The sequence below is a fragment of the Coenobita brevimanus genome, chromosome 55 (genome assembly GCF_032717465.1).
Source record: "Coenobita brevimanus isolate Jiangsu-jjx chromosome 55, ASM3271746v2, whole genome shotgun sequence".
NCBI lineage: Eukaryota > Metazoa > Arthropoda > Malacostraca > Decapoda > Coenobitidae > Coenobita > Coenobita brevimanus.
In genome coordinates, this window is record NC_137008.1 from 47,988,078 (window position 1) to 48,011,542 (window position 23,465).

Genomic DNA, 23,465 nt, shown 5'->3' on the forward strand with positions numbered 1-23,465 from the left:
GTTACTGAGAATTAACATGAACCTTCAATGGCTCCTACCACAGCTAGAATGTTTTCACCAATTTCATTAACTTCCACATCTTCATAAATATCACCTCCTCCCAGGAAAAGGATAGTGCCGTCATGCTCCCAATCAAATACGGCATTTAGCAGCTCATCAACAGAAAAGGAACTTGCCCTTCCACCCGGAGCTCTGTATATACATATTTCCACGTCATCCACTTTTACAAAATGTGGAAGTAGGCTGTGCCAACACGACCTTAAAATCATTCAGTGCTTCGGCACATATCTGTTATCCTCACTCTCAGGGCACCAAAAAATATGTCAGAAATTTTTAAACACTCTTTTATCTGACGAGTGTTAGTCTAACAGTAAATTCACATTAGTCTCTTGGTAGGTTTAGATGTAATTAATATTCTAACTCACCAGTATTTATTCTCCTTATCTCCTAGCTAATTCCCCCAAGATTTGGCCAAATCATAAAGGTTACTTAACTAGAAAGAGTCGGACAACAGATGACGACGAGCCTGATGTTTCGTCTGGTTCCTTGGGGCATGCAAGCTTCCTTAGGTATGTATTTACAGCATGCAACTTCAACGGGCTTAGGAACTAAAGTGAGCAAACATGGCGAGTATCTTCTCCCACATAGGACTGAGAAGATGCCAACTATTAATTACAAAGCTAAATACAGTTAAATTACTTCATGGAATATACAAGGTGAATCTAACTTTATTTAATCTTAGTTTTAATTAAACTAAAGCCAAATATTCCCATTATCTATGAAAATATGTATTAAACCTCATTAGCTTCTCACGTGAGGGCACGTCATCTCTCCACGCAGACGCAGTTAGGTCAATGGAAAATTCCTAAGTATTTATCTGTATTTACAATAAAGTTGTCCACAAGGGCTATAAGCAGTAGCATTTAATTTATTAATAATATGAATTATTCAAGAGAACGAGTGATGAAAAAAAGGACTTATGTACCTACGAGGAAAATATGGAAGCTGGAAAACCAAGCAGTTAGGGATGCCTTCTATGGCAAGATGAGGAGAGTGGTGGCTGAACAGGAAGCTGTAGACAGAGAAGTTTATGAACAGTACAGTGCCCTTAAGAACAATCTCTTGAGAATTAATGATGTAGTATGCAGCTGGACAAGAGGTCCACCAAGACATAAAGTACAGTAACTTGGTGGTGGGATGAGGCTGCAGAAGCTGCAGTTAAGGAGAAAAGAAGGCTTTTCCGGGAATGGAAGAACGGTGGTAACTAGCAGGAATACTTGGCTGCCAAGCGTAGGGCTAGAAGAGAGGTATACAAGGCAAAGTCTGAGTCACAGAGACTTTTACTTGATAACCTAAATCATGGGGAAAGGAAAAATATGATATTTAAGGTGGCAAATCAGATGAAGAGGGATAATCAGGATATTATAGGTGAGCAGTGTGTGAAGAATGATGATGGATGGGTAGTGGTGAAGTGAGGATATTGTCGGGCTTGCAACGATCAGGTACTTGCCGCCCACCCAGATACCGCTGCTCCTGACGTCATCTCCACCTCTTACTCACACGGCCCCTTCAGACCGAGGCCTGGGTCAAGTGGGAGTAGAGGGGGAGAGGAGGAAGGCGGAGAAAGGAGGAGTGGGAAAGAAGACGGATGTGGGGCAGACGAATATGGAGTGAGGGACGATAGGAGAATGAGTCGTGAACGCCAGAAGTACCTGAAAGCAGCATATAGAACGCTACGACGTAAGCATGGTGCTGAGGTTTTGGCACGTGCCCAGCAGGAGTGGAAAAGAGTACAGGAAGCTGGGGGACAGCGAGGGCTGGAGAGAATTGCGGAGGAAGGGGAAGATGAAGTACAAGAATAGACGAAGTAAATAAAGGAGTGATGAGAAGGAGGGTGACTACGTAGGGAGGGTGGCGAGGTGGTTAAAACACCCAAGATGCACATTAATCTTAGCTCTCGAGGATCCAAGGGTCAGAGGCTAATGTATCAGTACTCGAGGTACCCTGGGGGGTCCCGGGGGTGGTGGCCATCTGTGAATCTTCACTCATAATGGTGTGCCAGTGCGTAAGAACAAGGGTGTATGCTGGATGTATACGGGGATGGAGTATGGTGTATTGGTGACTCAGTGTGTATGAGGGGTGTTTATAAGCACGCTCATGAGAGAGATGGGGCTAGAGAAGGTTTGGCAGTCAGACAGGATTGTCTTGTGTTCAACTGGGACAGACGGCCAGAACAGCCACGACCATGGGCTTCGCGGTACTGGTGAGTAGAAGTAATGAAGAATAGTCTTGCGGGAAAGTAGCACGCAAGGTATAAGTGCCGTTAGAGTAAAGTAAAGTACTGGCAGTCTCTACTCGGGAAAACCAGCAATATTATTTGACGTTGTTCCAGGTCGTGGCGAATATTAATTAAGTAGTAGAGTTAACTTAGAGTAAGAACTATAAAGTTTAAGTGAACCTCTGTCACTCATGGATGGTTGTCTAGTCTTTAATAAGTAGACTGAAGCCTTATATGGCGATCAAGTCAAGTACTTACTTGCTGTCAAGTCGTAAATAAGTGATTGAAATTTCCCTTGTGACGAGATGAAACTCGGGATAGTAAGTTAATGTTATAACTGTGTAATTTGTTCTGAAGTAGTGTAACACTTTGTAGCAGATTGTTAAAAGTAAAGTAAAAATTGTTTCTGTGTTTTGTAACCTTAGTGTGGAACTGTTAATTTTTGGGAAGTCAAGGAGGGAGTCTGGGGCAGAAGGGGTATTTAATATCTTGCTGCCCTAACCTACGAGGTTACAGGTCCCTTCTGGGCTTGTCTCCACACTCTCCGCTGCTACTGCCACACGCTACCAATATTCATTAGTGGCAGCCATTCACCGTACTTGGCGAGACTGATCTGAAACATACCAAGGGTAAGTAGAGAGTGGAGGGCACCGACAATGGTGGCAGCTTAAAGGGATATTTAAGGCTTAATTAAACTTTTGAGTTAAGCGGTTCCACACCTAGGTTCTTACACTCGTGTATGGAATTCAGTAGCGACTCTAGTTCTTACAGTGGTCCGGACGAAATTTCCTTTGCTCATTACTTTGATTCAGACACAGACTCAGACGAAGTACTGTTCAAATGGCTGATCCTACAGCAGGGATCTCTACCCTATCAGACCAACTATCGCAGGCTATTGCTGATAATGCTAAGGATGCTGTCTACCGCGTTAAAGGGTTAAAGAGCTTTGCTGCAAGTAGAACTGTCACATTACCCGAATATCCTGGAGTCATCTTAGAAACAGACCTTAGCAAATGGCTGCAGGATATAGAGAGTAAGACTACGGGACCGAGGTGGACTGTTGCCGGTCGCTTTGATGTGGTCCGGGAGTACACTCTAGGTGGGGTACATGACAGCATTGAGGACCTTATTGTCAGGGCCAATGATGATTGGGACCGGTTTAAAAACATTCTCACAACGCTGCTGTCCCCAGAACAAACTCTCCAACCTACATTTCATGCATTAAAACATGCGCGTCGTAATCCTGGCGAACGGTTGGTTGAATACTGGCTGCGATTGACTAGTGTAGCTAAACGCATTGGAGCTCTGCAGCCTCGGTACTATGACTGTTCCTTGTACCATGCTTTGGACAACTTTCTAGACGTATTCCCTGACCAATATAGAGCAACACTTGACCAGCAAGAGTTTACAGGCCCTGTCACGATGCTCTTGATAAAGTTGTGAGTAGAGCTATTGAGTGGGCACAACGAAGTAACTCGCCGTTGGCAGATGTAAATGTAGCAAAAGAAAGGAGAAGGGATGTAGTTGCACATGTAAGTGTAGAGCCAAAAGAGGCTAAGGCTCCAAAAAGAAAAAACAGGCGCTGGGAAATCCACGGGGGATGCCCCAACAAACTGTAATAGGTGCGGTGAGGCGGGCCATCGAGCACGTACCTGTCGCGCGCCTAACCCACTCTCGAGAGGCCAGTACCATACGTTAACACCAGAAGAACGAAAGAAGTTCCGTTGCTTCCGTTGTGGCAGACAAGGGCACTTGGCGAAACACTGTTTTGCTAAAGTGGAAAACCCAGGTCAAAGACCATGGTGTGATCACTGTAAAAGTAGAACTCATTGTACTGACCAATGTTCGGCACGTCCTAAGTAAAAAAAAAAAGACCGACTAAAAATCATGATCTTGGGGAACGGAGCGGATCTGGTGATGATTAGGGAGCGTGTGGTGAAATGAGGGATTGCCCCATGCTCTTGGATACCGGAGCATGTCGATCGCTCATTAGTCAAGGAACCTATGAGAATTTGGGTGAGACCAAGCCTGAGCTCAGACCGTATCAAGGACGAAGGTTAGTATCCGCATAAGTGGTAATGAGCTTGAGGTGGTAGGAGTGGTTAGCCTGCCTATAGGGTTGGCTGGTCACACCTACGAGAGTGAATTAGTAGTGGTAAGGAACTTACCATGTACTATTTCAGTGATTCTAGGTTCCGACTTTATTTTCACTCGGAATATATATATTTCACCAGACCCATTGTGCATAGAGATCGATGGGGAGAAGGTAGAATTACAGTCGGGAGAGGAGAATCTTCGCATAGATGGTGCTTCCTCCTTGCATGTAGTTGAAACCGGCTTATCAGATGACCAGGAGTATATCTCTGGGCGTTGTATGACGAGTGAGACAGTCGTGATTGATCCCATTAGAGACTGAAATTTCAGGGTGGTCCTTTGGGTTATTCTCACCTAATCCTGGTAGTACTTTAGCTGCTATGCTGTGGCCAGGGATTGTACAGATGGTCCCGGGCGAGGCGGGAGGAAAGTCCAGGGTTTGTGTTGCCTACACTAACGCCACCCCTGTCCGGGTCAGTATATCTGGCAGGTACAGGGTGGGGACAATAGAACCGGTTGAGGAGATAATGTGGGACGAGGATCAGGAGGATGAGCAAGGGCAAATAACTGGTGTGACACAGGGAGAAGGGAGATTAACAAAGCTCTTTCTAAAAGTAGATGAGTTATGTCCACCAGAGACTAAGGAGAATGATGCTCTCAAACGTCTAGTGCGAAAGCATCCTCAAGTGTTTGCCTTGCCTGATGAACCACTGAATATTACACCTTATTTCCTCCATCACATCTGTGCAACCGGACCGGTTGTAAACCGTCGTCCTTATAAGGTACCGGTTAAGTATCCACGATACTCTTAGGCAACAGCTGAATGAACTAAGGGAGCAAAATATAAATACGTCCTTCTAGATCACCATATTGTTCACCCTTGGTCCCGGTGGCCAAGAAGGATGGTGGACTAAGAATTTGTCTCGATTTTCGTCATTTGAATAAGCAGATAACATCAGACCCCTTCCCATTGCCAAACATTGCACAAATTCTTTCCCAGTTAGGAGAAAATACTGTATTCAGTAGCTTGGATTTGAGGCAAGGATACCATCAGATCCCTCTGGATGAGGCGTCACGACCGCTGACCGCATTTTCCTCACCAGACGGTCATTGGGAATATAATAGTCTACCGTTTGGCTTAAAAGATGCCCCTGCTGCGTTCCAAAGGATCGTTAACGAAGTCCTGATAGGACTGACAGGGCGTATCAGTCATACTTACCTGGATGACATAATTGTCTATGGTGAAGATTTTGATTCACATGTACAGAATCTAGATGAGGTCCTTGCCAGACTTAAGGAAGCTCAACTTACTCTTAAGTTAGAGAAGTGCAGTTTTTTCAAAGATGAAGTGTCTTACCTAGGACACATAATTTCTGCGGAAGGCTTGCGGCCCCAACCGGATAAAGTCCGAGCCATAAGGGAAATTGCTGTTCCTAAGACACTGAAGGAACTCCAATCTTTCTTAGGGCTAGTTAATTATTACCGTAGGTTTATAAGCGATTACGCTAAGGTTGCTCTGCCTCTCACAAAACTAACTCGTGGAAAGAAGGAAGTGAAAAACAGTAAACAAAAAATCGAGTGGAACGATGAGGCTGATCAAGCTTTTAGAAGTCTGAAAAGTAAGCTTACTGACGACATCGTACTCAAGTTTCCCTCCTTTGATAAACCATTCTATCTGACAACTGACGCGAGTGGTACTGCGATAGGTGGGGTATTGCAACAGGAAGATGAGGATGGACACCTTAGACCGTTGACATATTTTAGTAGAGCATTAAATAAAGCTGAGCTTAATTATGCCACTATCGAGCAAGAAGCCCTAAGTATTGTGTACGGATTGCGTATAAATCGACCTCTTGTCTTGGGATACAAAGTGATTGTGCAGACGGATCACCGACCCCTCACGTGGCTCTTTAATGTGAAGGAGCCTTCTGGCAGAATAGCTAGATGGCAGATACAGGTTGCCGAATACGACTTAGAGGTATCCTACCTGCCAGGACACCAGAACCGAGTGGCTGACGCTGTCACGTCTTCGCAGAGAGCAAGACGATGATATAGAACTTATAGATGTTTCGAGGGCGTGACCGATACAGACACTGTTATCTGGAATCTTGACGAACTGCGGAAGCAGCAAGATGCGCATCCGGTTTGGGGATCATTGAAGCGGTATCTTCGCGGAGAAGTCCCTCAGGCCCCCAAACTGGCTGCCCCAGTTGAACAGTTCTCTCTCCGCCAGGATGGTCTGTTGTATAGGACCGAGCCTCGTGCGTACGAGGACAATGATGTATTACAGGTGGTTGTACCTGAACAAAGTGTGCCAGCAGCCCTACACTTAGCCCATCATTTGCCACTGTCAGGACATGGTGGGGCTAAGGTAACTATTGCGCACGCCAAAAGATTTGCATATTGGCCAACTATGGTCAAGGATATCACTAGCTTGTGTCGGCACTGCACACAGTGCATTACCTCTAAAAGGTCGGGGGACGCCCTGGCTCCACTTATGAGGTACCCAGATGTGCCGGCACCTTGGTATCGGGTCCATATGGATATTATAGGACCGTTGAACATGTCTGAGGCTGGACATAAATACGTTCTTACGGTAGTAGATACATTAACCAGATTTCTTATTGCTGAGCCACTGAAAACAAAGACGGCGGAAGAGGTAGCTCGTGTGTTTGTAGAACGAGTGGTTGCGTTCACGGAACTCCTCAACAATTGGTTACGGACCAAGGAACAGAGTTCGTGAATGCTACTTTCATGCAATGCGGAAATATTGAAGCTGAAACACGTCACTACGACTCCGTATCACCCTTCTGCGAATGGATTAGTAGAACGAGTGAACGGAACTGTCATTCAAATCTTACGTACGATGATTGACAGTAATGCAAACCATTGGCACCGAATGATACATTTGGCATGCATGGCTTATAATTCCAGGGTACAATAGGTCGATCAGGGACTCGCCCTATTTCCTGTTGTACCTGAGAGACCCACAAGTGCCCTATGAAACAATACATGAGACTCAACCTCATTACAATGTAGATGATGCGAAACATATGCTAGCAGCCATGGCCACTAAAGTATTTCAAAGATGTCAATTGTATTTGGACCGGGCTAGCACCGAGAATGAGAAGTACAGGGCTAAAAAGGCTGTAGTAAAACCGATCAAGGTAGGAGACAGAGTGTACGTACGCACGATTCCTAAACGGGGAGTTGCTAAGAAGTTACAGCCTCTCTATGCAGGACCATATAGGGTCACGGAGCATGTCAGCGATGTTGTAATTAAAGTACGACGTGTGAAGGATGGAGCTGTCTCCACCCTTCATGTTGATCGTGTGCGAGTAATCCCGAATCTTGCCTCACCACTAAGGATAATAAGAATGTACGTAGGGCATACCCAGTACATGAAACAGATGATGATGATGGTGATGGTGAGGACGGCTCAAATGATTTTACAGCCATTCCGGTATCTAGCCGCCGGTGCCACACAATCATCCAATACGCCAGTAAATCAAAGCTCTATGGGTGCTACCAACCCAGTTCAGCAGAGTGGGAATGAAAGTGATAATGAAAGTAGAAGTGAAAGTGAGAGTGAGGATGGAGGCGAGATAGAAAACGGAGCGAGAGCAGTCGCGAGGCGAGTGGAGAAGGGGAGTCCCCGAGTAAAGCGGTCGGCCCAGCGCCAGATCGTTTCTCCCCGGCTAGCAGCCTCAGCCCTGCGTCGGCCCCTAGATACAGCCTAAGATCACGCACAACAGTAGCAGATTTACCTCTAGTTATGGATAGGCCAATAGAACACACTGACAGGAAGACAAGTAAAGAATAAATTACTAGTCATGCTATTTTATTTTTGTTCCAGATTATGCTGCTTGCAGTCGTAGTATCAGGAAAGACTAGGCACATTGACCCCCAGTTTGAGAAACCTGCTCCAACAGGCCTCATCTATTCTCCAGTCTCCAAACTCATATCAACTGGAAATCATTATGTTGTCCCTGTCTTGTTAATACAGGATGAGTTATACCGACCACTTACTGAGGCACAGGATCTGGTTGACTCTGTCCAGTGGAATATAGATCACATGGACAACTCATCCACCCTTGTGTCGTCATTAAGAGAGACTTTGAAATCATTTCAACATGAGTTTAGAATTAGATTTGATGACTTAAAGAACTCTGTTAATTATTTGTTGTCGGATAAACCACTGTCAGGTCGTAGAACTAGAGCGCAATTGATCTTGTTGGCAATATTGCTAATGCTTTATTTGGGACTGCTACCCAGAATCAAGTGGACGAAATTCACACTAGATTGGGTCAAATTGAACAGATGTCCGAGAATGAGCGTCGAGTGTTAAATGTTCACTCCCAAATACTAAATACGACCATAAGAGACATGTCACATATGCATGCTGCAATTACTAAATTGCAGCGGGCAGCTAATATTTCACATGCTGTAATTCGGCTCTTCTCCATAAAAACTCTAGAGTTAGAAGGCTCGCATATTCGAGGCTTTTCTTAATCTTCAGTTAGCTTTGTCGGATATCATTGCCGATCATGTAAGGATTAAGTTAGGCCTACAGAATATGATGCAAGCTCGTCTGAGTGTGGACATCGTGCCAAATACCTTATTGCTGGATCTTTTAAATAATATTTCTTTGATGAGACCAGGACTGCTTTTCCCTGCTCGACCTGAATACCTTGCGTTATATAGGGATCTCGTTAAGGTAGTACCTCGCAAGACTCCCTCTTCAGTATGCTTCTACTTACTAATTCCGGTTCAGGGTGACCCGGCAGACACTTTTGATGTCTTCCGGATCACTTCCTTGCCTTATAAAGTCCCTGACACAGAAGTCTATGTACAGACTGTCCCCTCTGCCAAATTCATTGCACTGAGTGAAAATCGCTTACATTATATGCTTATGGACGATTTCACTCAGTGCCGCACTCATCAGCAGTTGCTGGTGTGCGAGCCAGAGTCCAGTGCTGAGGTCAAGCACTAGCACATGTGAGAGTGCTACATTCCTCAACAAGGACTTTGCGCCTCAGCTTTGTAGGAAGAGAGTCATTAAAAACTTTGTTCCTGTATTTGTTAAGAATAATGATAAGTGGTGCTTTTCTACTAATAAGCCTATGCAATTTACTCTTAATTGTGCTGTTAATGAGATAAGTAAGACAATACAGATTGTTAAAGGTATAGGACATTTGGTCCTGGGTGACGGTTGCAGTGCTCATAGTGAAACACTCACACTCCCAGCTTATGCCACCCTCACCAAGGATACTAAACTGTCTCTACGTCCCCATACATTGCATTTTAATATGTCTCTCTCTCATGTTGAACTAGATGCCATACAAGCAATCCCTGAGATTTTCCCCCAGAATGACTCCTTCACACCTGTGTACCTAGATGAGTTGTTACACTTCCAATCTAAACTCCTTCTTCTCAAACCCCTACCTAAACCAACCCAGCCAGCTGCCCTAGCTATTTATGTTTATGCTCTGTCGGGTGTTATTGCCATGTTCCTTGCTTCTTATTTAGCGTATAAGTGTTGGATTAACAGGCGCTGCTGTCGCTGCCTTGGACCGTCATTCGAGCGTTCCCGATCCTGGATCGACCTCTCTTTCTTCTCGCCACCTGGGGATGCATACCCCGGGAACTCCCCTGATGTCCCTGCGGAGTACATGGCGAGAACAAGGGGGGAGGGGTGTCGGGCTTGCAACGATCAGGTACTTGCCGCCCACCCAGATACCGCTGCTCCTGACGTCATCTCCACCTCTTACTCACACGGCCCCTTCAGACCGAGGCCTGGGTCAAGTGGGAGTAGAGGGGGAGAGGAGGAAGGCGGAGAAAGGAGGAGTGGGAAAGAAGACGGATGTGGGGCAGACGAATATGGAGTGAGGGACGATAGGAGAATGAGTCGTGAACGCCAGAAGTACCTGAAAGCAGCATATAGAACGCTACGACGTAAGCATGGTGCTGAGGTTTTGGCACGTGCCCAGCAGGAGTGGAAAAGAGTACAGGAAGCTGGGGGACAGCGAGGGCTGGAGAGAATTGCGGAGGAAGGGAAGATGAAGTACAAGAATAGACGAAGTAAATAAAGGAGTGATGAGAAGGAGGGGTGACTACGTAGGCGGGTGGCTAGGTGGGAAAAACACCCAAGATGCACATTAATCTTAGCTCTCGAGGATCCAAGGGTCAGAGGCTAATGTATCAGTACTCGAGGTACCCTGGGGGGTCCCGGGGGTGAGTGGCCATCTGTGAATCTTCACTCATAATGGTGTGCCAGTGCGTAAGAACAAGGGTGTATGCTGGATGTATACGGGGATGGAGTATGGTGTATTGGTGACTCAGTGTGTATGAGGGTGTTTTATAAGCACGCTCATGAGAGAGAGATGGGGCTAGAGAAGGTTTGGCAGTCAGACAGGATTGTCTTGTGTTCAACTGGGACAGACGGCCAGAACAGCCACGACCATGGGCTTCGCGGTACTGGTGAGTAGAAGTAATGAAGAATAGTCTTGCGGGAAAGTAACGCAAGGTATAAGTGCCGTTAGAGTAAAGTAAAGTACTGGCAGTCTCTACTCGGGAAAACCAGCAATATTATTTGACGCTGTTCCAGGTCGTGGCGAATATTAATTAAGTAGTAGAGTTAACTTAGAGTAAGAACTATAAAGTTTAAGTGAACCTCTGTCACTCATGGATGGTTGTCTAGTCTTTAATAAGTAGACTGAAGCCTTATATGGCGATCAAGTCAAGTACTTACTTGCTGTCAAGTCGTAAATAAGTGATTGAAATTTCCCTTGTGACGAGATGAAACTCGGGATAGTAAGTTAATGTTATAACTGTGTAATTTGTTCTGAAGTAGTGTAACACTTTGTAGCAGATTGTTAAAAGTAAAGTAAAAATTGTTTCTGTGTTTTGTAACCTTAGTGTGGAACTGTTAATTTTTGGGAAGTCAAGGAGGGAGTCTGGGGCAGAAGGGGTATTTAATATCTTGCTGCCCTAACCTACGAGGTTACAGGTCCCTTCTGGGCTTGTCTCCACACTCTCCGCTGCTACTGCCACACGCTACCAATATTCATTAGTGGCAGCCATTCACCGTACTTGGCGAGACTGAGTACGAAACATACCAAGGGTAAGTAGAGAGTGGAGGGCACGACAATATTAAAGATGTATGGAGAGAACATTATAGCCGGTTGTTGAATGAGGAGTTTGACTGGGACAGGGAAGGTTTGGAGCCAGCAGATCCAGTGTTTGGCACTTGGCCTTTGACTGACGCTGCTACTGTGAGTGAAGCATGAGGTGGGTTGCAGGTGAGGAAAGCAGCAGGTGTGTCTGGGTTGACTGCCGAAATGTTGAAGGCCTCAGGAGATACAGGGGTGAGGTTAGTCACTGACCTGATAAATATGATCACATATGAGTGTGTTGTCCCAGATGACTGATTGAAGAGTGTAATTGTAAATGTGTACAAAGGGAAGGGTGATGACCTGGAAAGAGGAAATTAAAGAGGTATAAATCTTTTAGATCGGATAATGAAGGTAATGGAGAGAGTTCTAGATGGTATGATTAGAGAAAGAGTGAATATTGATGAGATGCTGTTTGGTTTTATGTCTGGCAGGGGGACGACTGATGCCATATTCATTGTTCAACAGCTTCAGGAAAAATATATAGGGAAGAAAAGGGATCTATATTTTGTTTTTGTTGATTTGGAAAAGGCCTCTGACAGAGTCCCTAGAGAGGTGGTGAAGTGGGCAATGAGAAAGTTTGAGTTGGAGGAGTGGCTGGTTAGGATGGTTACGGCCATGTGTGTGGAGATTTAAGTGATGAGTTTTCTGTGAACGTTGGTGTGCATCAGGGGTCAGTTTTGAGTCCTATGTTGTTTATCATAGTACTTGAAGCCCTCTCACGTGCCTTCAGAAATGGACTCCCGCAGGAGATGCTGTATGCTGATGATTTGGCATTGATTGCAGAGAATGAAAGGGAGGCGGAGGAAAGATTTAGGAAGTGGAGAGATGGTATGGGACACAAGGGCTTAGGGGGTAATGCAGATAAAACAAAAGTGATGATACCTAGGGTTGGTGGCAGTACAGTCAAAAAGGAGGGAGAGTGGCCATTTGCAATTTGCCACATGGGCAGGGGAAGTAATTCCATCGTGTGCAGTGTTTGTGATAAATAGGTGCAGAAGAGATGTAGTGGTATTAGAGGTAGACTGCGAGATAACGCTGATTTTATATGTGCAGTGTGTCGGGGAGAGCAGGTGGAGATTGTCAGGCATAAAAGGATTGAACTTGCTGGTGAGTCTCTTGAGTGTGTGGAAGAGTTTTGTTATTTGGGAGACACGTTATGTGCTGGACGTGGGGCTGGAGCTAGCTCTGTGGCTAGGGTGATGAGAAGTGGTTGGAAGAAGTTCAGAGAGCTGTTGCTTCTCCTGACATTTAGAGGACTCTCCCTACATGCTGAGGGGTCTTCGAATGCAGCATGTGTTAGGAATGTAATGCTGTATGGTAGTGATACCTGGGCAGTAAAGGGAGAGGATATTTGCAGGCTCAAACATACAGAAATGACAAGATTATGTGGATGTGCAGTGCGTTCCTGTGTGCAAGGCCTGGAGGGGGCTGGATTTACGATGAAAGAGTTGAGAGGTACTGTAGGATGGGACTGGAGTGTATTGCTGTTATGATGAGGAGAGGTAGATTGAGATGGTTTGGGGATGTGGAAAGGATGGGGGATGATAATTGGGTGCAGAAGATGAGAAGTGTTTATATTGGAGGTGGGGTTGCGAGGGGCAGACCGAGAAAAATGTGGGACGAGGTCATTAAGTGTGACCTCAGGGTTAAGGGACTGAACAAGGTGAATGCCACAGATCGAACAGCGTGGAGAGCCGCAATTAGGTGACCAAGGCCGAAGCATGCAAGGATGTTGGAGCCTACGAAAATGAAAACGAAAACGAAGGGTTAAACGCAGTAGCATTTAATTTATTAATAATACTAATTATTAAAGTGAATGTAATCTCTGGGTTATAAAACCGCTTGAATTAGTCATTAACGCTCTCCACATTTTCCTCTGCCTTTAACAGGGACGACTATTTTAAAAGGTAAGGAGTCCAACTGCTCTGGGAGAAAATATTTCCTCAATCGGTAGAGAGTTGGTCTGCAGTCCTAACGGACCCGGGTTCAAATCCCGCTGGGGCAGGGAACAGTTTAAGGATTTGAATTTCATAAATATCAGACTTTACTGATCTACCAGAAGACCCGCCGACATGTTGTAAAAATACCCCCGCTAATACCAATACACCAGTCCTGCATGAGACAGCCCTAGCATGTATTCAGTATGGACAGTGGGTGTTAGCACCTAAGTGGTCACATGTAGAGGTGTGCAGTACATAGGAGGACTACTGGGCCCTGCAAGCAGGCTGTGAAGCCTATGCCCAGAGTTGGTCACATTTAAAAAAAAAAAAAAAAAAAAAAAAAAAAAAAAAAAAAACCTATACATGCATAACATCCTCACACTCAAGCTGCCACCAAACAGTACCTTATATACAAAAGACAATACCACAACAATCACATTCCACACTCCAGACACAGCCTGCACTCTATCTCAAAACAATAAAGATTTGGGTCAAGGACAACAAACTGACATTAATTCCAGTCAAGTTCACCACCACACTCATCACCAGATGCAAACATGAACACAAACATTCCCCTGACATCAAATATAACAATATACCTATGCCACACACCCTCCACTAAGATTCTTGGAGTGACATATGACATGGGATTCCCCTTCAAGGACCACCTACAGACATCAAGAAGCAGTGCACCCCCAAACTCAATACACTGAGGGCAACTACAGAGCTGGACTTTTGGCAATAAAATGAAAGACTCTCCTTACCCTCCAAACAATACACTAGATCAGTGATGTTCTATGCATCCCTGGTATGGGCTCCCATCCAATCTACTACTCACTATAACACCTTGCAAACCATACAGAACAAAGTCCTACACATCATCACTAGCTGCAGCAAAACGACTCCTACAGCTCACTTACACTCTGAAACTAAAGACCTCCCTTTCAGAGACTACCTTGATAATTATGAGAGTGCCACACAATTCTAAGCGGAAGCCAATGCCAACACACAACACCTGTCATTACATGCCAGAGACAAACAGCACACTGAGCTAGGCACATACAACAATCAGCACACAAACATTATCAAACCATATACAACATCCCATCTCGTGGCATTCCAGCACTAGCACTGACAAACCTACATACTCACTTCACATGGAGAGTAAAGCACCATCTCAATCAGAACACTATATTACAAGCCTCCCCCCCTCACATCCACCCATCAGAGGTGTTCTTAAACAGAGAAGACCAAGTTCAAATAGTTAGGCTTAGATCAAGATATCACCTGGCCCTCCTTAGCTATCAGTTTAGTTTTGGGCTGGGTGAAATCACAGATGACAAGTGCCCTGTTTGCAGAATAGGCACATGAAACATAGCAAACAATGCAGCACTGCACTGCACATGCCACACCTAGGGGCAGACGTGACATCAATAGTATAGGGGACCTAGGTGACAACTCCATAAAGGTAGTTGTTTACCTGCTGTCAACAAGTTTGCTTGATCAGATGGACCGGGGTTGAGCAACAATCACAATGACAAGGTGAAAACATTGCCCTTGTATCAAATTAACCATTACTGACAGAAAAAGTACACTCTGTTAAAAGATAAAAAACTTACAGCATTATCAGGGACACACATGTATGGTGCTGGCTCTGGGCCAAACTGTAGTTCAAAGCCTCTTGGTATATCTGTTGGCGATGGTTCTTCCTGTCCTATCTTGTCATCACTGTAGCTGAGTTTCCCATCCTCTGTCCCAGAAAATACCCTCTTCTTTTTCTTCCTTTTCACACCTTTCCAAATTTTTGGTAAATGTGCAGCTTTTCCTGGACCAAACAATCTTGAAAATCGCAAAACCTGATAAAAGAGAAACATTGTAAAGCAACATCATGACCTATTTCAACAGAATTAATTATATACTGCACTTACTAATGGTTAATGGAAGGGTAAAACTGTGAAGCATACAATACTTCTAAAGCTGTGATTAGGAACTCTGCTCTGTTATGGTACTTTCAAATTGGTGTCACTACTATCAGCATGTGTTACTAGCAGCTCGCTTCAGGACGAAGGTTCCACAAAATTTTTGCACTTTTAATTTGTTCTATTTCATTCTACCAAATCTATACAAGTCTTCTCTGTCAACCCAATAGAAGCAAAAAAAACCCCCAGAGTAGAATATATCAATTCCTCTGAACATTAACTCCTTGTGTAGTTCTGCAACCACATACAAACACAATATGTGTGTGTGTGTGTGTGTGTGTGTGTGTGTTTACCTAATTATATTTACCTAATTGTGATATACAGGAAATGAGCTACACTCGTGGGGTCCCATCTGTGTTTCTTAATTAGTCAAATTTTGTTTTAAACTTGTTTAAGCTTTTAGACTGGACGATCTCTTTGTCCAGGCTATTCCACAGGTCTATGCATCTATAAGGAAAACTATATTTCTTGGTATCCTTCAAGCAGCTTGGCTTCTTCAGTTTCATTCCGAGTCCTCTTGTTACTCTCTTATCCCATACAAACAGATTATCTCTGTCAATTATATCTACTCCCATCATGGTCCCGAACTGCAATCATGTCGCCCCTCTCTCTCCTTCCCTTTAAGGAAGGCAAATCCAGCTTTTCCAGTCTCTCTCTGTATGACATCTTCCAGACTGGGGACCATCTTGGTTGCTGTTCTTTGTATTCTCTCAATCTTGATTATATCTTTCTTTTTGAGTGGGGACCACACTAATGCTGCATATTTTAACCTGGGGCAGACCATGGCCACTATCAATTTTTTCATCATCTCTTTATCCATGTAATGAAATGCTACTCTCATGTTAGTCAAAAGTTTATACGTCTCTCTAACTGTAATGTTAATGTGTTTTTCAGGTGACAAACTATCCTGGACCAGCACTCCCAAAGCTTTCTCTTCTCTCATTTTTGTGACTGGTTCATTACCCATCAAATAATTCAGTGATGGCCTCTTGGTACTTTACCCATTTTCAATATTTTACATTTTTTTTGCATTGAATTTCATTTCCCACATCTGGCTCCAATCATGTATCCTCTCCAGATCCTCCAGCAGCATTTTACAGTCCTCCTCAACCTCTACCTTCCTCAAGATCTTTGCATCATCAGCAAACAGACGTGCATAACCGTTCACTCCATCTACCATATCATTTATGTAAATCAGGATCATTACTGGCACCAACACCGAGCACTGTGGGATTCCACTTGTTACTTCTCTCCATCCAGACATCCTATCCATTATTACTTTCCTTATTTGTCTGTCTTTCAAAAAGTCTCTCATCCATTCCAAGAGATTTCCCTTCAGTCCTCCTATATGCTCTAATTTCCACATTAGTCTCTTATGGGGTACCTTGTTGAAGGCCTTTTCCAAATCTAAATACACACAATCCATCCAACCGTCTCTCCCCTGCAGCACATCAATCGCTCTTCAGTAAAATCTCAACAGGTTGGAAACACATGACCATCCACTTCTGAATCCAAACTGACTTTCAGCCAAAATATTCATCTCTTCCAGATATTTTATCCATCTATCTTTCAGGATTCTCTTACATAATTTTGCAACCATATTGGTCATGGACACTGGTCTATAATTCAGGGATTCTTCCTTGTTTCCTCGCTTATAAACTGGTACCACACTTGCCCTCTTCTATTTCTGAAGCACTTTCCCCTCTTCCAGAGAACACACAATTAAACTGTGAATTTTATCTGCCAGTTGTTCCCTGCATTCCTTCAATACCCAATTAGAGATTCCATCCAGTCCTGGGGCTTTCCTTACATCTTGAGTTTCCAGTAATTTATACATTTCCTGCACTTCCACTTTTATATCTTTTATCACTACATTTCTAGTCACTCCCTCCTCCTCCACAAACTCCCTTTCATTAGTGAAAACTGATTAGAAACATTTGTTCATTATTTCAGATTGCACTGCCACATGTTTGTAGACCTCTCCTTCTACTTTCAGTGTGGTGATTCTTTCCTTTTGTTTCAATTTGCCATTGACAAATCTATAAAACAATTTGGGTTCTTCCTTACATTTGTCAATTATACCTTTTTCAAAGTTCCTTTCTTCCTCTCTACATATTCTTGTATATTCACTTCTAGTTCTTTTTATATTCTTCCTTTGTTCTGTTATTACCTCTCTTTCTCCAGTTGTTCCATGTCATGTCCCTCTCTTTGTTTTGCTATCACACACCTTCTATTAAACCACTCCTTTTTCCTGTTATCTTTCCCCCTTATTCTTGGAACATATTTTTCTGCTCCCGAATTACAGAAGTCTAGAAAGATATCCCACTTCCTCTGTATCTCTCTTGTTTCTCTGAATTTTCTCCAATTCGAATTTTTGAAAAGTTTTCTCAATCCTGTAAAGTTTGCTTTCCCAAAGTTGTATCTTTCCTGCCTATAAAGCTCGTCTCTTGGCACCACGTTCCCTATTATCATCTGGAACTCAATGACAACATGATCACTTTATCCTATGGGACACAGATATTTCAAAGACACAATTATGTCAGGCTCTTTGGTTAGCAGCAAATCTAATCATGCTGGTGTCTCATCACCTCGGAATTGTGTCTCTTTTTTAACCCACTGTGTCATTACATTATTCATTACTATATTTAACAATATAGTGCTCCATGAATCTTCACTGCCTCCTGAGTCCCATTCCTCCCAGTTCACCTCTTTACAACTGAAATCACTCATTAGAATTATATTGCTGCTTTTCTCAATCACTTTCTGTAAATAACTAACCATGTCTGACAACAACATCTGGTAACCATTGTCATTCCATGCTCTTGTCTTAGGGGAAACATATACTACTGCCAAATCTCTCTTGCCATTCTCTCCAGTTTCTAATTTCATATTTATCACTTCAGTCCTACCCTCTCCCATTTCCAGTGTATCCACATTTATGTTGTCCTTCACTGCCATCATCGCTCCTCCTCCTGTTTTTTCTTTTCTGTCTCTTCTCCAGAGTTTGTATTTATCATCTCCCATATGGATACCAATATCCTCACTTAACTTGGTCTCTACAAAGCACATAACATCAGGTTCATGTACCCTCAAAAAATTGTTGATTTCTAATCCTGCCGGTATTAAACCATCAACATTAGTATATGCCACTTTCAAACTTTTTTCGTTGTTTTTCATACCCTCTTCTCTCTGTCGGTACCACTTCCTCAATTTCTGATCCATAACTCTCCAGAAAAACACTGTCTTCTCTTCCTCTGTTCTCTGTTTGTTTTTTTCCTTTGCTTCCTTTACTAACTCCTTTATTATAACTCTTTCTTCCTCATTTGCATCTCTCCTTGTCCAAACATTTTTTAACCCTCTTTGTCTGAAAATTTTCATGTTCAATTGATGATTTCATTTACCATTACCTGGAACTTAAACTTTGCCTATGATGGCCTCGCCCCTCCTTCCTTGTACTGTACTTTCCTAACCTAAACACTTCTTTAATCTCTTCTTGAGCTTCGTTGTTACCCTCCATAACTGCTGATATCATCTCTTTAACCTTACTCAGTTCTTCTCTTTCTCTTTCTGATCTTACTGTCATTCATTTTTCTTTTACTCCTGAAATTATTGCACATTTTTTCTCATCTGCTACATCCCTGACTAAAGATTCTCTACTTCTCAGTACCCAAACCACTTCCTTCTCCACCTTTTCCTTGCTTTGTTGTTCTATAATCTCTTTCAAATTTACATTTCCTTCCTCCTGAATTTTCTTCCATCCCTTATGTTGCTCCTTGATCTCCTTAATGTGCTCATCTTGCATCCTTGATTTTGATTCATACTCATCTAGCTTACTTTTCATCCTTTCCCTTTCTTCTGCCAACCTCTAATTTTCCCTCTTTAGCTGTTTAATTTCATTTGAGGCAGATTCATTACTCACTTTTAATTCTGTGACTTCTCTTTCTTGTTCAGCAGTGTGTGTGCAAACATTTTCCAGTTTATTTTGTAGGACTTTGATCTCTTTCTCCTGCTCTAAGGTCCATTCCTGCAACTCTCTAATTACTGCCCATACCTTTTGTAACTTCTGGACATTCCTCTCCGCCATTTTCTCTACTCCTGCTACTCATGTTTGGTTCAGCTTAGTACTTCCTTTTCCCACATCATCACTGGAGAAGCCCACAAACTCCCCTTCACCAAATGTAAACAAAGCACCGTCCCTCTCCGCCATGATGCAACCATATGGAAACTTTTTATTTCCATTATAACTTGTACTGTTTATGACCGAAACCTGTGTTTTTTTTTTTTTAACTAATGTCCGACGGGACCACCACTCATGCACTCAATCACATAATCACAATAGGCTGGTCTCCTTTTTGCTGCTGATTCAGTGATTATTTCCCCACGATCCAGGAAGACCTCCGTCTGTGTCAGCGACCTGTGTGTGTGTGTGTACAGTAATCCCCGTACTTTCCGGACACTGTGCGCCTGGACCTTAGGAACCCAAAAATGGCCAAAAAAAGAAAATAAAAACCCCCAGAATCCGAATTTTTTCCCACCCATAATTTGAAATTGCCGCATGGCGCCAAACAGCTGGTTTACACCATGGCCCCTTCACCCCTTCCTTCCTCCCCCCTCCCCTCTCAGGGTTGCCATTTGGTATTTTCCATTACCAAATGTGGGCCAATCTGGTAATGAAAAATTCGTTCGGTAATTAATCAGAATAATGCACAACCAATCGGATTTCTCACATGTATGAGGATACACAGGATAGAGATGGTGGATTGTTTGCTCTCTCTGATTAATCTCCTAGCCTACATAGCGTGAAAATAATCCACTTGCCGTTAATTATAAGGAGAGTGATTACATGTATTTCCACTTGTATATATAATTAGTGAAGAATAAATGCCAGCTATACAAGTTTGGAAATGAAAAGTTAAATTTAGTAATGAAAATTGAGGAGTTTGGTAATGTGGCCATTGCGATCTGGCAACTCTGTTTCCCTGTCATCAACAGTTACTGCCTAACTACGATAGTGAGTAAATGGTTATTGCAATGGAAGCCACATGTGCTCGTTTTTGTGAACAGCGAATAAATTGAAATACCTCGCCACTAGACCACACGGGAATTTACAGTGTTGTCCAGTGTTAACCCCTAAAACGCGGATCGTCGCTTTTGCGACGGTCGGCTCAAAGGACAAGACGGCGGGTCGTCGCGTTTGCGATTTGAGTTAATTTTGAATAACCGCGGGCAAGCAGGCTCAAGCTGGTATTGTTTCTCAGTCCCGCCACCCGTGAGCTACTTTTAGCACACTTGACCTTTGTACTACTGACCTCGGTTGTTGCCAAGTCTCATTTTTTTTACCCACGGACGCACCGATGCGCGGCCCTCCCTCGTCGTGCGATATGGCAACGCGCGGATGGCTGATACGTGTCAATCTGCGCCGTCATCTCGCAAGCACTTTTTGCTATTGGGAAACGCTTGTTTCCCCAGTTGTCACACTGTCATTTTTTCGCGCGGTTTGCCCCAGATTAGCGTCAGTCCACGCAAATCTGCCACGGTGACACCATGTCAGGCTCTAGCTCTTCTAGTTCCGTGCCTTCTAGCCCTCCAAAAAAGGGTTTTGTTACCTCTACGCCCTTCAAAACTTTACAAGTGACTACCAAGGGGCTAAGTGACTCGGCCATAGCATCTGAACTGTTGAAAGCCTCTATGGACTACGGCAGTGACGTGGGTGTTTTGTCTAGCCTGGCTGAATCAGAGACACAATCGAGTGCTGATTCAGCCCCGGAAGTGATGATTTCTGTGCCCGAGGAAACTGTGACTGTGCCCAGCACCTCTACAGGGAAGGCCCCGGTGAAAAGGGGGCTCGAATATGGAAAGGGAGAGAAAAGGAAGAGGAGCGGAGACAGCAGTGCACCGGCATTGTCCACTACGCCACGCCACACCACCGCAAGCCCGCCACGTTCTCCCAGCCCTCTTCTCTCGTCCTCCTCGTCTGCTGTCCTGTCTCCTGAGTCATCGGAGTCTCCATCACCACCGAGAAAGGGAAGTAGACGAGCAATGTTAGGTATGAGAGGTTATCGTAGGCCTAGTGTTCGTGTGAGTAAAGTTAAGTCCCCTAGGCTAACTCCCACTAGGCAACTCAGGAGTCACGCCACCTCGGGTGACCTTGACCCAAGCGATAATCTCCCTCCAACCACCACCACCACCACCACAACACCAACACGGCCTGGGATAACCTCTCCCTTACCTACTATTGCCCAGCCTGCCTCACCCACTCCCACACGACCTGCCTCACCCCCCGCCGCCCCAAGCACCTCCCAGCCTAGGCAGGGAACTTTAGATGCTTTTGTGTGGTCAGAGGGATCAGATTTTGTGCCTGAAGATCTGCCCTTTGACGAAAGTGAGTGTGGACTTCAGGCTGACTTCCCTGTGGACGACGATGGTGAATGTGTTGACTACCTGTTGGCCTTCCTTGACGACGAGGTTATGGAGCACATCTGTACCGAGACCAACAGGTACGAGGGGCAATGTGCGCCAATTCGCGAAGAAGGTGGTGAGGCTGCGACGCCATCCACGTCGCGGATGGCATCATGGGTGCCTTTGACGATCCGCGAGCTTTTTGTATTTATTGCCTTGATGTTGCTTATGCCGCACAACTGGAAGCATAAGTTGGAAGAGTACTGGGGTTCCGACGAGCTGTGCCCAACACCAATATTCAATAAATACATGAGCCGCGATCGTTTTAGGCAGCTGATGACTTATCTTCACTTCGCGAATAATGATGAGCCTTCCCAAACTGACCCATTATGGAAAGTGAGGGGAATCCTGAACATGATCAAAGATAAGTTTACGAGGTTCTTGCGCCCTTTCAAGAAAGTCGTGATTGACGAGTCTTTGGTATTGTTCAGGGGCCGTCTTCGGTTCGTCCAGTACATTCCAAGCAAACGCCACCGCTTTGGAATCAAGTTTTTCGTGCTGTGCGACTGCAAGACGGGGTTCATCCTTGACTTCGTCATCTACACCGCCAGCAATGTCGACTTGGATAAGACTGACCCCCTTGGATTCTCTGGTTCTGTGGTGAAAGTGCTTTTGGAAAAGTACTTTGGCGAGAATCATGTCCTGTATACGGACAATTATTATACAGCTCCAAAACTCGCCAAGTACCTTTCTGAACACGGCGTCGGCTCCTGTGGCACTGTCAGAAGTAACAGGGCACATTACCCTGCCTTCCCAGAGGCTGAAAAGTCAAAGCGGGGAGACGTGCACCTGAAGAAATCTGACAAGATGCTTGCGATCAGGTGGCATGATAAGAGAGTCGTGAACATGCTCACCACAGTACACAAGGGTGAAATGCTGGCAACAGGGAAGGTCGACAGAAGGACTGGCGAGCCTGTGATGAAGCCTGATGCTGTAATTGACTATAACCTCAATATGCGGCTGGTGGACAAGTCGGATATGATGATTGGAGAGATTGACTGTCTGAGGAAAAATCGTCGTTGGTACAGGAAGGTGTTCTTGCACTTGATTGACATGTGCATGTTGAACGCCTTCATCCTGTATAAAATCAAGAACAGGAAGCCAGCCAACTACTCTCTCAGAAGATTCTCCAAGACTTGTGTCTACCAGCTGCTTCAGCGTTATGGCCAGGTGCTTTCAACAGGTCCCAAACGCCACCCTCACACACCTCCAGACCGCCTACAGTGTATGGCCTACCTTCAGCGACACCGCCTGGAGCCACTGCCAGCCACTGCAAAGAGGGGGAAAGCACTGAGGAGGTGTCATGTGTGCAGCCACACTACCAGGCAGGAAAGAACTTTTAGGCGCACCTCCTTGCAGTGCAAAGAGTGCAAAGTTCCCCTCTGTGCTTACCCGTGTTTTTTCGACTACCACAGCCTAAGTAGATTTTGAAAATAAGGGTAAAAATATTGGGAAAAATACTGAGAGTGACAGTGATAATATTGTTTAGTTTTCTTTTACGTGCTGACAGTGACAGCCTGATGAGTGTAAATTAGTGTAT

At 44.4% G+C, this 23,465-nt stretch overlaps 1 protein-coding gene across 1 annotated transcript in view; it reads right to left on the reverse strand.

Annotated features, from left to right (window-relative positions):
* Taf1 (TATA-box binding protein associated factor 1) overlaps positions 1–23,465 on the reverse strand; it is a 667,992-nt gene that overhangs the window by 571,299 nt on the left and 73,228 nt on the right. The window contains exon 5 of the mRNA XM_080273519.1: positions 15,107–15,343. Within this exon, the coding sequence (XP_080129645.1) occupies positions 15,107–15,343 (237 nt within the window). The remainder of the gene's footprint in view (positions 1–15,106; positions 15,344–23,465) is intronic.